Source organism: Amborella trichopoda, chromosome 3 (assembly GCF_054954075.1).
Source record: "Amborella trichopoda isolate Santa Cruz 75 chromosome 3, AtrichopodaSantaCruz75HAP2 v2.0, whole genome shotgun sequence".
NCBI classification, from domain to species: Eukaryota; Viridiplantae; Streptophyta; class Magnoliopsida; order Amborellales; family Amborellaceae; genus Amborella; species Amborella trichopoda.
The window spans coordinates 47,462,658-47,476,564 of NC_142338.1; the positions used below are offsets into that span (position 1 = coordinate 47,462,658).

A 13,907-nucleotide genomic window follows, 5' to 3' on the forward strand; every position below is an offset into this window, starting at 1 on the left:
AAGTACACTTCGGGAAAAAAAACAAAAGGATGATCCACCCAATAAGAAACCCATGTTAACTTGAAAAAACCCGCCTAAGCTCGAGCAGGCAGATTTTATAAGGGAAACACCACATGTCTTCGAATTTATTTCACTTTATATAATTTTTTGTGAATTAATAATTCATCCATGGTTGCTACGACAAGCCAAGAAACCCCAATTTCGGTAATAACCAGCGTTTTAAATAACCTGAAGAGGTTGTCGGGTCGGCCCTCCGCTTTAGAATGTAAGATCAGCAATAATGACCGATAATTTAGGGTCAAAATAAATAATTAAATATTTTAAAAGAAAATTATAAAAAAGGGTACGGTTAGTATGGAGCCTAGGCTATAAACAATCAAACTAGAGCCTAACTTCAAATTAGAGTTGAGAAATGTGGTTTCCTGAAAATCTTTGTGATATCCTTAAAATATATTTTCATATTTATTTATAAAATTTAAAATTTCAAAAATTGTGTAGATCGACAGATCTATAAAAACATGAAAATCTTGAAAATTGATGGTCTAAAAATGCGTGACAAAATATGCTATTTTGAAAACTTGAAATCCATTTTTTTTCTCTTGTCCATGCATTTTGATGTCGAGATCATCAATTTGAGGATATTTGAGCATCAAAACAACATCTTCTAGTGAAATTTTGAGGTAGGTTCCAATTTGATTGTTTAGAGCCTCAGCTCTATACAAACCTTTCACTGAAAAAAAATATATATATAGGGTGAGGTTTAAGATATCAAATCTAAGTAACGCCCATTACTGAATCGTGTTGGAAGATATATTTTGCTGAGGAAAATGGACAAACGGCGTAGACTTTGGAACTTTACCGTGAGCTCCCTCTATGATAATATCTACTGGGAACGCTTTATTGAAGATAACGTGGAGGTATATAAACTGTGAGTGAGCTCTTATGTGCCTGATTGGACAGAGAAGAGCCCTCACTAAACTGTGAGTGAGGGCTCTTATGTGCCTGGTTTGGTTGGATAGAGAAGAGCTCTCACCATAAATCAATTATGTAAGAGAGGCATGATCATTGTGTCGGCTTCCTTTCATTTGTTTTGTAAACAAAATAGATTGTTTATCATTCATTGCCCTTTTGTCTCAGCTTTCTAGGAATGGGTCTGTGTTTATCTGGATGGATTTCGGTTCAACCCAGCTGCAGAGACCAAACGCTAGAACAGATTTGGACCCCTAATTTCATGGCTATTGGGTTGATTGTATGGAGGATCCTACTAGCAACAGTCTTCTGAAATGTCTGGAAAGAAAGGAATCTTATAAGTTTCGAGGGAAAAAGGAAAGATGTTGCATAGGTTATAAAAAAAAAATGTCACAATTTAGGCACAAGCTCTACCTCTTTTTCGGACTATCCCCAAAGACAATCTCTTCACTCGTTCTAAGGAGATCCTCTTTATCATAAGAAGGCGACATACTTGATTAAGTTCTTGGAGAACCACCACTAAAGAGTTGGCTCAAGCTGAACTTTGATGATGACAGTATTAGATTAGAGGAGCAAGTAACCGGCTATGGTGGCCCTCTGTGAGATTCAAATGGGGCTACTTTATGATCCTATAATGGTCGTATGCACTTTTGTGGGATTAATGAAGCTGAGTTGCGGGTTTTAAAGTTAAAAGTATCCAAGCTAGTTCCTAGCTATTCACATTTGATTATAGAAGGTGATTCACAGCATGGTGCATCGATCATAAGCACCTGCTTTGGTTTTGGACCTCTGGATCACATTATATGCGGGTTGCAGGGGAGAGACGTTATACTCAGACATACAAACATGGATTGTAATGGAGAAGCTAATTGACTAGCCAATATCGCCTATCTCGTCTATTTTCCCCTTATTTCCTCTTTCCCTAAGGGAGCACTTTTGATTTGTTTTTCCCCTGTCTTTTCGTTCTCTTTATTTTGTTGTTGTACTTCTTCGTTATTGCAATGAAACTTACTCAACATTTAGAAAAAGAAGATGCATTTCCGATGCCGTAAACCCTTGACCTAAAAATATATTTTCACCATTAATTATGAAATTTAAAACTACAAAAATGGGGTAGATCTATCAAAATGAATCATCTAGATGGTATATTACAAAATGTATTATTTTTAAGACTTGAAATCCTTTTTTTTTGTTTGCTATCCATGCATCTGCATCTTGAAGTCGAAATTATCAATTATAGGATTTTTTTCACATTAGAACAACCTTTTGAAATAGATTTCTAAAGTGCACCGAGCTCCTGCACTACAAGGTTGACACCTTGTATAAAGGCTTTCCAAAATTAAATAAAGTGGAAATTGCCCAATTCTCTGACCCTGCAATTCCCACCGAGTGGGACCAGCTCCTAGTTCCCTAAAAGAACCAGGACAATTCACCTACAAATCTTATCCATATCGCCAATTCCCAATCTAGATCAGCCATTTTTCAAACGTTTTAACAACTAAACCATGTGCATTTCCCAGCATCGATGGGATTAACGATTACTACTCTCTGTTGCACCCCAAGCATGCTAGGACAAGCAAAAATTGCAGCAATGTGAGACCTATTAACATTAAACTCATAACCTTTACCCTTCCTCTCTTCTTGTGTTTAACTCATGAAACAGTTACTTGGGACTATCTACTGAGTGTAAATAAAAAGTAATAAATATAGAATGAAGCTACCACTCCATTGTGAAGAGGTTCTCACGCATTTAGTTTTGATTCCAAAAGGCATTCACTTGATCAGTGTTTGCAAAAAACAGGCGGGTCACCCAGACCCGCCAGAGTTACTTTGAAGCCTGGTTTTGGTGATCAAGCTCAGGATCTTAAAAAAAAAAAATTAAAAAATTTATAAAAAATCCAAAAAAATAAGAAATTTATTATGCTTTCTATCATTTTGCCAAAGACTGGACAGTGTTTTGAAATACTCATGTTTACATTCTCTTCTTTTTTGGACTATTTCTAAAATATCCTAGTCACAAATTGATTTTTCCAGATCTATTTTTTTTAATTTCATTTAGATGTGTTTTGTTTAATTTTACTTTAAGCATATTTTTTGGAATTTTTTTTGTATTTTTTTTATTTTTATAACACTTTAGTCTGGATGGTACTTGCCCAACCTGGTCTGCATTACTAGGACCTAGTCCACTTGCTCATCTCGGCCCAAGGCTGGGTACCGTGCTAGAGTCGTGGTTTCCTACGCTGCACATGATTTTCACAAGCAAAACCATCGTAACAATGCACATCCAAGAAGTCCAAGGACCCATACACCTACCTGTCCACATTAGGTGCTTCAACCAATATTAGGTCCCATAATGACTATATGAGAACAAAATAAAGGGCACAGTGATTTAAGCAAAAGGAAACCTCTCAATATCTATGTGGCCAGTACAAAACAAAGAGTTAAACAAGACCCCTTAGAAGCTCACCTAAATATATGTATCGTGAGCCTTCTGGGGAGAAGGTTTAAAATCTCTTTTTGCTCTATTTCGCAAGCATCATTCTAACAAATTCCTCGTAATTCACCTGTCCATCACCATCCACATCAGCCTCACGAATCATCTCCTCAACTTCTTCGTCAGTTAATTTCTCACCCAAGTTGGTCATCACATGCCGTAGCTGCATTGATATCCAATGAACACATAATATGAGAGAGAGCGAGAGAGAGACTCCATCTTGCACTTTCGTTAATGAATGTTCGATAACCCATACAGATAACAGAAAATGCCCTAGTAAAAAATGTTCTATGACACATGGTGTGCAATATAGGAAATCCGCGTGTATAGCAAGAAACAAAAATAAAAACGTGCAGCTATGTACCATGAATCCTATCCATAAATTCAATAAGAAATTCAAATGGAAATGGATATAGAAGGCAAAAGAAACTTACTTCTGCAGCAGAAATGAATCCATTCTGATCCTTATCAAAAACTTTGAAAGCCTCCTTCAATTCCTCTTCAGAATCCGTATCCTGCATAGTATTAAGCAATTTAGTACATTATACAGGTCATGAGTGTAGAAAGAATTTTAACCTAAACAATGAAAACCAATACGAATGGTATAATATTAAAGGAGAAAACAGAGGCAGTTTGTCTGAAGAATACCCACTCTTATTAAAGGGTCACCAATAGCTAACTAACCTTCATTTTACGTGCCATCAAATTCAAGAACTCAGGGAAATCGATGGTCCCATTGCCATCTGCATCAACTTCATTGATCATATCTTGCAGCTCAGCTTCTGTTGGGTTTTGACCAAGTGATCTCATCACGGTTCCCAGCTCTTTGGTGGTGATGCAGCCTGTGTTGTCGAGAACAAGAATTTGAATAATGAAATCTCGGTCATATGCTTAAAATTAAGGAGATATCCACATGAACATCATCGTAATAATAGACTGAAACAGTTTAAAGCCAGAGCAGTTATGGGGTAATACTACTGGTTCAATATTCATAAGCCTTCAACTAATGAATGTTATTCTTTCTTAATTAAAGTTCTATGCATTCTCTTTACATGCATTCTCATGGTACACAACAAATTTAGATCATAGCCAATATCTATCCAATGCATTTAGATCAAAAGTGTAGGAAAATGATTATGCATAAACAACCACTAGTTGTCAATAGCAAAAATAATTCGACAAAAAGGAACCACCAAGTGATGAAACTAAAAAAACACCAAGACTGTTAAGACGGCATATCTCCATTGAACAGTCAAACATTCCTCAAAGAAGACCATATATGAAAAAAAACAGAGGAAGCCGTAACCCTTTCTTCACAAGACAGACTTCAATAATTTCAACCTCCTCACAAATGGAATGATGCCAGTGGGAAAAATTAATTGACAAAAACAAAATCAAGCCACACAGACAGTGCTCACCAGCATATTAACATTTAAGTAAAATCAGCTGCAGCCTTGTGATTTTAGAATGATTTGTATGATTGTATCTGGAATACAACACATTCAAATTAACTCGAAAACCCATGACGAGAAGCAAATAACGAGATGGGACATGCCTAAGACTAAGTGGTGGATTTGGACAGTGCAAATGAGAGTTTTGTGGTACATTCTGCCCACACAAATGGGCTAACTGAGTTAATGATATGAATGCTGATGGCAAAGATCCTATGGATATGATTGTACAACAATCAGCAGGTCCATTATGAACACTGATCCTTATTAATAATGTTCAGGCTCAAGTATAAAACAAGCGTCATCAATCAAAGAGGAATAGGGTGGCAGTGCCATAAAATGACGTCAAGGATTATACATTCCTGCTACTTCCACATCAAAAAAACAATAAGAAATTTTATTTTTCACAAGTTTTGCTACTCTACTAGTTTTTCACAAGTTTTTCCAAGAACTAGTAGACTTTTGCAGGTGGGGGGGGAATCTGGAGCCAAAAAAATGCCCCATTTTGACAGTTCTCCGAACAAATATAAGAACTATCGAGTTCATGATGTAATAGAGTACAACCGTGGTTGTGCAGAACTGGAATATTCAATGAAATGGCCAGCCACAACTCCATGCTCATTTCATGCAGCGGAAAATTGTTTGAGATGACACATCCACTATGATGATAATCTTATAATAAATATCAAATATTGATTAATAGAGGTTTGTTGAAATCTACTGATTGGATGCAGAAGAACAAGCAAGTTAGAATTAAGAAACAAATTGAAGCATTCGTTGCAAGTCTCTTTCAAATAATGTCGTTATCAAGGGAAATGAGACATCCATACTATTCACCAAATTTTTTTATTTTAATACGTTCTTTAATATGCAATATTTATGCTATTTGTTCTTATAGTACTCGGGATTTGAGTTTCTACTATATTAGCATGACTCTACTTTTTGGGGGCAGTTTGGGAGCAGGACAAATTACTGAAACAAAATCTTCTATTTTATTCATAAAGCACTGGGTACTTCACTGTCAAAGACTAGATATTCCTTTTCTGATTGGAGCACACATGCTTTACCGTTCAAGATACCAATGACGCATTTTTACTACATCATTGAACTAGTTTTAATAACAATTAATATTTTCAAATGAAGGAAGAGGAAGGTTAAGAAGGAAATAGAATACTCAAATGAGAAGGAAGAGGAAAATTCAGGGGTCTAACAACAAATCCTATGTTCAAGAAAACGGAAACAAGAGCCCAGGCAGTTGGGGTGCCCAACCGCCTAGGTGGCCGCTAGTGACTGGGGGGGACACTGCAAAAAAGAAGACAGGTGCCCCCCTGGGAGGGGATGTTAGGGGTTTTATGAACTTATGATTTTGCATTATGTATACATATAATTTAGCCAAATAAAACCAAATATAAATATTATAAATTTATTCATCCACATTATAAATTATAGACTAGCCATTCAAAAAGTAACATTTTCAAACATAGCCATAAATAGCTAAATATAGACAAATATAGCCATATTACTTGTAAGCAAAAGGACTCCATCTTGTCTATCTTCCAACCCCCTAAACCCTTTTGACTATGTATTAATGACCTCAACAACTTATGAAATGACTCTATCTCTCTCTCTCTCTAAAAGTCTGTCTCTATCTTTCACGTCATCGTCTCTCTCTCTCTCTCAAAACTCTATCTCTCTCTAAAACACAAACTCTATCTCTCTCTAAAATCTAAACTCCATCTCTCTCTAAAACCCAAACTCCATCTCTCTTATACATAAGAAGGTGTGCTCGTGTTCGAGCTCAAGCTGAACCCTTGGCTAGTAAACTCACCGAGAAGTGAAGAGAGAGAGATGGAGTTTTAGAGAGAGAGAGAGAGAATTTGAATAGGGTGTCATTTTAGTTTTTGTTTGGGTAAAAAATTTACAGTCAAAGGGGTCCAGGGGGTTGTAAGATAGAAAAGATGGAGACCTTTTGCTTACAAGTAATATTTTCAATTCTTGGGTCTCATGAGATATGGAAGTTAAAAATAGGGGATAAAGAGATATTTTCCCTTAATCACAAAAAATTAGCGAACTAAGAAAAAAAACAATCATGAAGTTTCATCATAAATGTAAAGCCCAAAAATAAACACATGAAAATGAAAAAAGAAGAAGCATAATATAACACAATAAATACAAAATCCTAAACATAAACAATTGGTCACTTTCGGTTACCAAAAGCTCTATTTTGCAACCTATTAATCCCTGAAAACTTTCCAGCAGAATGCCTTTTGATTCCGCAAGAAATAAAAAACTACAACTTCAGTCGGGATCTTTAAATGATTTCAATTTTTGAACAAAACTTTTTTTTTGGGGCAAATAGGGTTGTTTAGGGTTTTGAGAGGACAAAATGCCCCCCAATTACAATTTCTCTCCCTTTTCAAAGAAGGGGGGGGTGGAGGACATTTTTTCCCTTTTGGTGGTTCTAATCATCACAATAATGAACCACCTTGTGGTTCCTCTTAAGCTCTATACTCACTTTTCTTCTACCAACCCTCCAACATACAATTGATGCCACGCACCAGACAATGGTAACCATGAAAGTTGACCAGAGAGTCTAGCAATTGCACTCTTATAATTTTTTTTGGATGGAGAAATATTATAAACTTCGAAATTTCATTAACTTTATTGAAAAATTTATTTTTGTGTGCATGAAAATAAATCATCCATTTTTTTTAACTTTTGTATACCCTATTGTGCATAAAAAGCCAAAGGTTAGGACCGTTTCTAGCTCACCCTCCCGAGACCCTGCATAGGCGACACCAGCACCGGGTTACTGCCCATAGACCCTAGCGTCAACTTTACAAGAAGTTACTTTTGTACACACATAGCACTATATGAGGCTGCATCATGCCCCATGTGGTTTGAGGCGCATTGCCTCAGGCCGCATATGAGCTTTTTACGGATGCGCCTGCGCATCACGGTGCATATGCAGGCACATAGCACTATGCGCCCGCATATACTGCCCAGCCCTTGTGGTCGAAAATAATGTCCACATGTGTGGGCAGTAAGGTAATTCCCCCTCTCCCCCCCCTCTCTCAGCAAAACCCCCTAAACCCAATAAACAGCCACAGTGGGGGATGTTTTATCATTAAAAACAGTAAAAAAAAAAAAAATTAGGTGAAATATTTTGATTTAAAATTGTCGTTTTGCTTTAGATCTTGGATGGGTTATCGACTAGGATTAGCTTGGGCATTGATTTGAAGAAGTTTGGGCATAGATTCATCAACACATCGAGGGTTACAAGGGCCGAGAAGATATTAAATTTTTTTTTGAATTAATAAGTTTTCATTTCCTAACACTTTAAAGTTTGCAATGGAATTGATTTTTGGATGTTTAGGATAATATGATGTCTTCTAATGTCTTCTATAAAGTTACTTTCAAGTTTCTAGTTTCTTCTCTCAAGGGATTTAGAGTGTTTTAGTGCAGATAATATTGGAGTTAATGAATAAATTAAATACTTACTATCACATAAATCACCTCCTTATTTTTTTTCCCACGCATTAACCTATTTTTTGAGATTTTTTATATTATTAACCGCATGGGGGTGATTTGTCCACATTTGGACTGCATCATGGCATCGGCCCCTCGACTGCATCAGGTCTGCACCCCACATTTGAATACATTGCTGTCAATGTTACAAGAAGTCAACGTATTGTTAAATCATACTACTACAGAAGAATCTAAAATCAAATGAAACTTTACATCGATTTTTTAAAAAAGGAAAAGGTTTCTATACTTCCCAGTTCCCCTGCAACTTAAAAGATATATGCTTCCCATCCAATCCAGCATTCAATTTAGATCAAGTGAGTCACTCACTGTTTGATCTAGATTCGACGTTTCGGATTGTTTTATTTTTTTAAAAAATGATATAAATTGTATGAACATAAAATTTGGTATGTGCCATCTTCTCAATGGGGCGCACCTATGAAAAATATTTTTTTAAAAAATGATGAAATATAATGACCAAAATACCCTTAAAATTTTCAGGGGTATTTTAGTCATTTTTTTATTGGAAATATTTGTTTTATATTTTTACAAGTGCGAGTTTAAGAGAGTAGTGGACTCCCAAAATTTGGTGTCAAAATAAATTTAAAAAATCAAAATAGAAACAAAATGGTGTAGAGCGTGACATTGTGATTGGGGCCATCTCAGCCGTCCATTCAGAATGGACAGTTGGATAAGGGGAAATATAGAAGTCATATGTTGTAGGGGAAGCATAAAAAGCTTGCCCTTTAAAAAATATACTTAACTCATGAGTTTTCTTTTTTAGTGATATTATCATTTTTTTTTTTTTGGGTATCTAACTTGTTTCACTTTTTAAAATTTAGCACACAAAAAATATGTTGTTTTTACCTTCGACAAATTTCATCTCGTTTGAAAGTCACCCGCCGTTAACAACCTTTCATTCTAGTTTATGTTAACGAAGTTTCAACCCTAACTAAGATAAGATTCAAATAAAGATAAACGATTTGTCCAACAGCAACCAATGTATGGCATGAATCATCTGATTCTTCACCTTTCATAAAGACAAATTATAACATAATCATACAGAAAAAAGGGCAAATCTGATATTGCATATCCAGTTTGAGGAAACAAATTTGATGGCCTCAAAGCTTCCACAAACATAATTTTCTAGTGCACACATTATAACCTCAAATGTTATTGGTCCAACAACTATAGCATATCCAACAAAAAAGAAGTGCTAAATAAGAATTAAGATATGACATAAATCAAAATATAAGTTATGCTTATCGAGACTGACATGTAATCAGGATACTTACTCATGCATCATAAAGGCCACTAATATAAATTACACAACTTACTGAAACTAGGCTCTTGAAAGTTGAAACCAATTTTTACTATAGCCAGTCTTGACCAACAAAAACAAATATCTTCTTTAACAGAATGCATAGAAGTGCCAAAATGTCACAGGTCAAAACTGTAAATCTGAAATAGAAACATTTCAAAAGCCTAAATTTGAATTTAAATGATCTGATCATCAAAATAAAAATAGACGCTTCTACCATTGGTTTGTTTCTTTATGAATAGTCAAATGTGGCATTGAAAGTATTCTCAATGCTTCACACGTAGAAAAAAATCAAAGGCCACAAACTATGCTCCAGTAGATCTGATACAATAGCATTCTTTTATTTGAAATGACAGTTTATCTCCAAAGCCTTTTAGGTACCACAGGTTCAACTAAAATAAGCAGGGAATCCAAGAGAACTTACAAATCATGTAACTCGATAACTTTCCTAACAGTAGAAGTCTAAATCAAAGGCTTAAACTCATTGGGAAAAGTTTATATAAGGTTGCAACCTTGAAATATAGAACTACGGATGCACCTCAAAAATCCATCGGAAAAGGTTGTTTTAATATTGAAAAACCCTCTAATTGATCATCTGGATGTCTCAACATCGAGATGAATGACTGAAAAAACAAGGATTTTGAGTCCCATAAATGGTGCATCTTACAACGCATTATCTAGACTGTCCATTTTCAATATTTTCATATATTTATAGATCTACTTGATTTTAATCATTTTTTTAGTTTAAAATTTTATAATTAGATATGAAAATAGATTTTGAGCTAATCTTAATAACATTTTACATCAAAATTATATGTTATGATAAAATTTGAAGGTGCACCTTAAATGGATTGTTTAAGGTTGCAACTTTATGGAAACCACACCCAAACTCATTTAAACAAGTCTAATCCATTTAACAACAATTTCATTGCACATAGGGCAAACATAACCCACAATTTATACAACTAAAAATTTGTCCATATAGATAACCATAGTTCAATCCATGCTTGCATTTAAAACACGTCTGCTCCAGAAAGTAAAGAAGGGGCTATGGTGTGACGGTAAAAGGTTCGGGTAGCTAGCATAAGAGCGTGGGTTCGAGTCCCGAGAGCGGCCACTTTGTGCATAAGCCAAAGGTTATGATCATTTCCAGCCCACCCCTCCCGGGACCCTGCTTAGGCGGGACCAGCTCGTTACAGCCCTTTATGCTCCAGAAAGTAAACCTTATTGATCACAAGATTAAAACCCATAATACAAATCATGAACGTAAAATTATTCCAAAAAGAATATAACTGAAATAAAATGAATTTGCCAACATTTGATCTACTACCTAAAATCTAATTCTATTCAAAACCAACACATCAAACTGTGTTGCCCAATTCATCATGGAAAATTTAAGAGATATCATAGATCCTATGCATAAATTTGCATGATGCCTCAAACACTTTCATACTACAAACTTCACATCCCAAAAACAGTAAATCCTAAACACTTTGATCTAGCTAAACAGCAATTCCGTTATAAACCATTATAAATCCATCACATTCCCTCAACCGATCATCTTAGATTCATAAATATAACAAATACTGTGTCTAAACATCAAAAAATTAGGGCAAAAAATGGACGATCCTCCAAAAAATAAAAATAAAAAGCCTAAAGTCAATGAAATCTCACCGTCTCCATCTTTGTCAAAAAGACTGAAGGCTTCCTTGAACTCCGAGATCTGCTCCTCTGTGAGCTGCTCCGCCATTATCAGATAACACAAGGAGAGAGAAGGGGAAACCTAAAGCGATTCAGAGATCAAAACCCTAAAAATGGAGAAAATTCAGACACGATGGGTCCTAAAAAGGTTTGAAAAAGAGGGATAGAACGGAAATGGCAGTGCTCAAGGAAGGTGGTGGATATTTATAGGCACGCGGTGAAGGGGTTGAAAGTTGAAAGTTCTCGCGAGAATAAGTCGCCGGAATTTATAGAACGATTAAAAGTTCGAATTTCGGTGATTTCAGTTGATGGTCAAAAATTCGGAATTTCGAATTTTCAAAAGCATACAAGGGAGAGAAATTTGCTGGCATAAAAGCTTTAGGACCCATCGTGTCTGAATTTTCGAAAAGCATTAAAAGAGTGAGAATTTTCGAAAAGCATTAAAAAGTGAGAATTTTCAAAAAGCATACACGATACGAGAGAGAAAGGGATGGCAATCGGATCGGGTTGAACCAAATCTGGTCCGGGTCCAAATGTTTTGGACATGAACCAGGTCGGGTCTAGGTCTAGAATCTAGATGCAGCATGGACCCTATTGGGTAAGTGGCAAGGTCAACCTGATACAAAATATATAAAATATATATTAAATAATATAAATTAAAATTTTTATTTTTTTAATTTCTAGCTCTAGGTCGGATTTAGTTAGAAGTTGTGTGGCCCTGACCTAGGCCCAAGATATTCTAAGTGAAGTCCAGGTCCGAGTCTACGTAGATCCAACTTGACCCGAAGCCACCCCTAAGAGTGAGAGAGCTATAAAAGCATGAAAGAGACCTAACCTGGAGCTTATATTGCTAAATTAGAGACAGAGACCTTGCCTATTCGCATGGATCTTTAAACTCTTTTTCTTTTTTTTTATTTTTCTTCTTCTTTTTTTATTTTGTTAATTATTTATTTATTTTTTTAACGGTACTATCGTTAAACTTATGAAGGAGAGAAAGTTACGGAGCGTGGAGCTCATAGAGTTAAACTTAATGGTTGCAATAGACCTGGAAACGACTCGAGACTCGAGGGGAAAGATTCTATGTAGGTCCGAGTATGGGTTTAAAAATTGATCAGGCGGGTCGGTTCTGGTTTCAAATCTTGGATCCAAACACTATTAAGGTCCCAATCAAGGTCCGGGTGCGATAATACTGTTTGGGTCTCAATTTATGAAATATATTTAAATATATAGATATTTTAATTTTTGCGTCAGATGCAATTAGGTCGGGGTCCTACATGATATTTTCGGGTCTGAGGCCTATGAATTCGGATCCGGTCAGATCTATGTCCCATATCATTTTTTCGAGTCTGACCAGACTCGGATCCGATCTAGCCGGTTGTCACCCCTTGTTAAACTATTGGTTTCATGAGGAAAGTTGGAGAGAGAGAGGTAACCATTTTCATTTTCCTTTAAGAGAGGGGGCTTTGGGTCTTCGTATATATAAATATCTTAGAAAGGGGAAGCTTTTTATTTTTTATGCTTTTTGAAACCACACTGGTATTTCATTCAAAACCACGGCACCATCTTTGTTCTCCAAGATTCCTCCTGGTTTATTGAAGATAATTGTATTATTTTGCAATTGTTGAAAATTTCTCGAAAGCCCCATGACTTTTTGTGGACATGAAATTAAAAAGCTGAAATTATGAAGAAATTGTTTTTCAATATTGTTCGGTGAACAACGTCAACGACTTTGTTGATTTTCAGTCTCCCATCAAAGAAGTTTGGTTGGAGTTTGAATTGAATGGAAATTGCATGAACATATGCTTAAGGTCAAGGTGCTCTCTTCAACGAACCTCTCTATGGGGTTCGAGGAAGGACACTCCATTCTCTCCCCCAAGGCTGCATAATGGTTATTTCCCATGGTTGTTTATTACTTCATTAAAAAATATTTAGGGAAAATATTGAAACCATTTAAAAAATCATTGAGGATTTTAAATGAACTAATTTTCCCCACAAAGATCATTTTTTTTTTAAAAAAAAATCATTTCAATTAGCTATCTCCTAAACTATTTTGTTAAAGAATGTCTAGATTACCCCTATTTTCGATTTAGAATCTTAAAAAAGTGAGGATATTTTGGTAATTTGGCCACTCAATACTCGAGGCAAATGATCCAAATAGACTTTTTTTTGTTTTGAGTTTCAAACCTAGAATATGTTGTTTTCATTAAGAAATCTTGCTCTAGGTTTGTATCGGAGAATAGGTAGGTATATGTTGACGATTGATGTCGTGTATTATGAAGAAATAGATGTATCAAAGTGGAGTCAAAAGGATGACTCCAGAGGGAGGGCAGTTAAAAGCCCGAAGGAAGAATTTTGTATCCGTATATAGGGTAATTTGATAATTTGTACGTCCGCCTAGGACTATATATATTCTTACGATTGTGATTCTTTTAAAGTTATGGAAGAA

The 13,907-nt window shown here is 35.6% G+C and overlaps 1 protein-coding gene across 1 annotated transcript; it reads right to left on the bottom strand.

Annotated features, from left to right (window-relative positions):
- Positions 1-3,357: 3,357 nt before the first annotated feature.
- Positions 3,358-11,636, bottom strand: LOC18443841 (calmodulin-1). The gene is made up of 4 exons (XM_020673346.2): positions 11,435-11,636; positions 4,148-4,305; positions 3,898-3,978; positions 3,358-3,626 (listed from the first exon to the last, which is right to left on the bottom strand). Exons 1-4 carry the CDS (start codon positions 11,508-11,510, stop codon positions 3,492-3,494), a joined length of 450 nt encoding a protein of 149 aa, XP_020529005.1. The 5' UTR covers positions 11,511-11,636; the 3' UTR covers positions 3,358-3,491.
- Positions 11,637-13,907: the final 2,271 nt, after the last annotated feature.

Excerpts from the sequence above, each read along its gene's own strand:
- LOC18443841 (XM_020673346.2), bottom strand. The coding sequence starts at position 11,510 with ATGGCGGAGCAGCTCACAGAGGAGCAGATCTCGGAGTTCAAGGAAGCC. Across the intron at positions 4,306-11,434 it reads TTTTGACAAAGATGGAGACG|GCTGCATCACCACCAAAGAG; the intron begins GTGAGATTTCAT and ends TCGACAACACAG. Across the intron at positions 3,979-4,147 it reads TGATGGCACGTAAAATGAAG|GATACGGATTCTGAAGAGGA; the intron begins GTTAGTTAGCTA and ends AATACTATGCAG.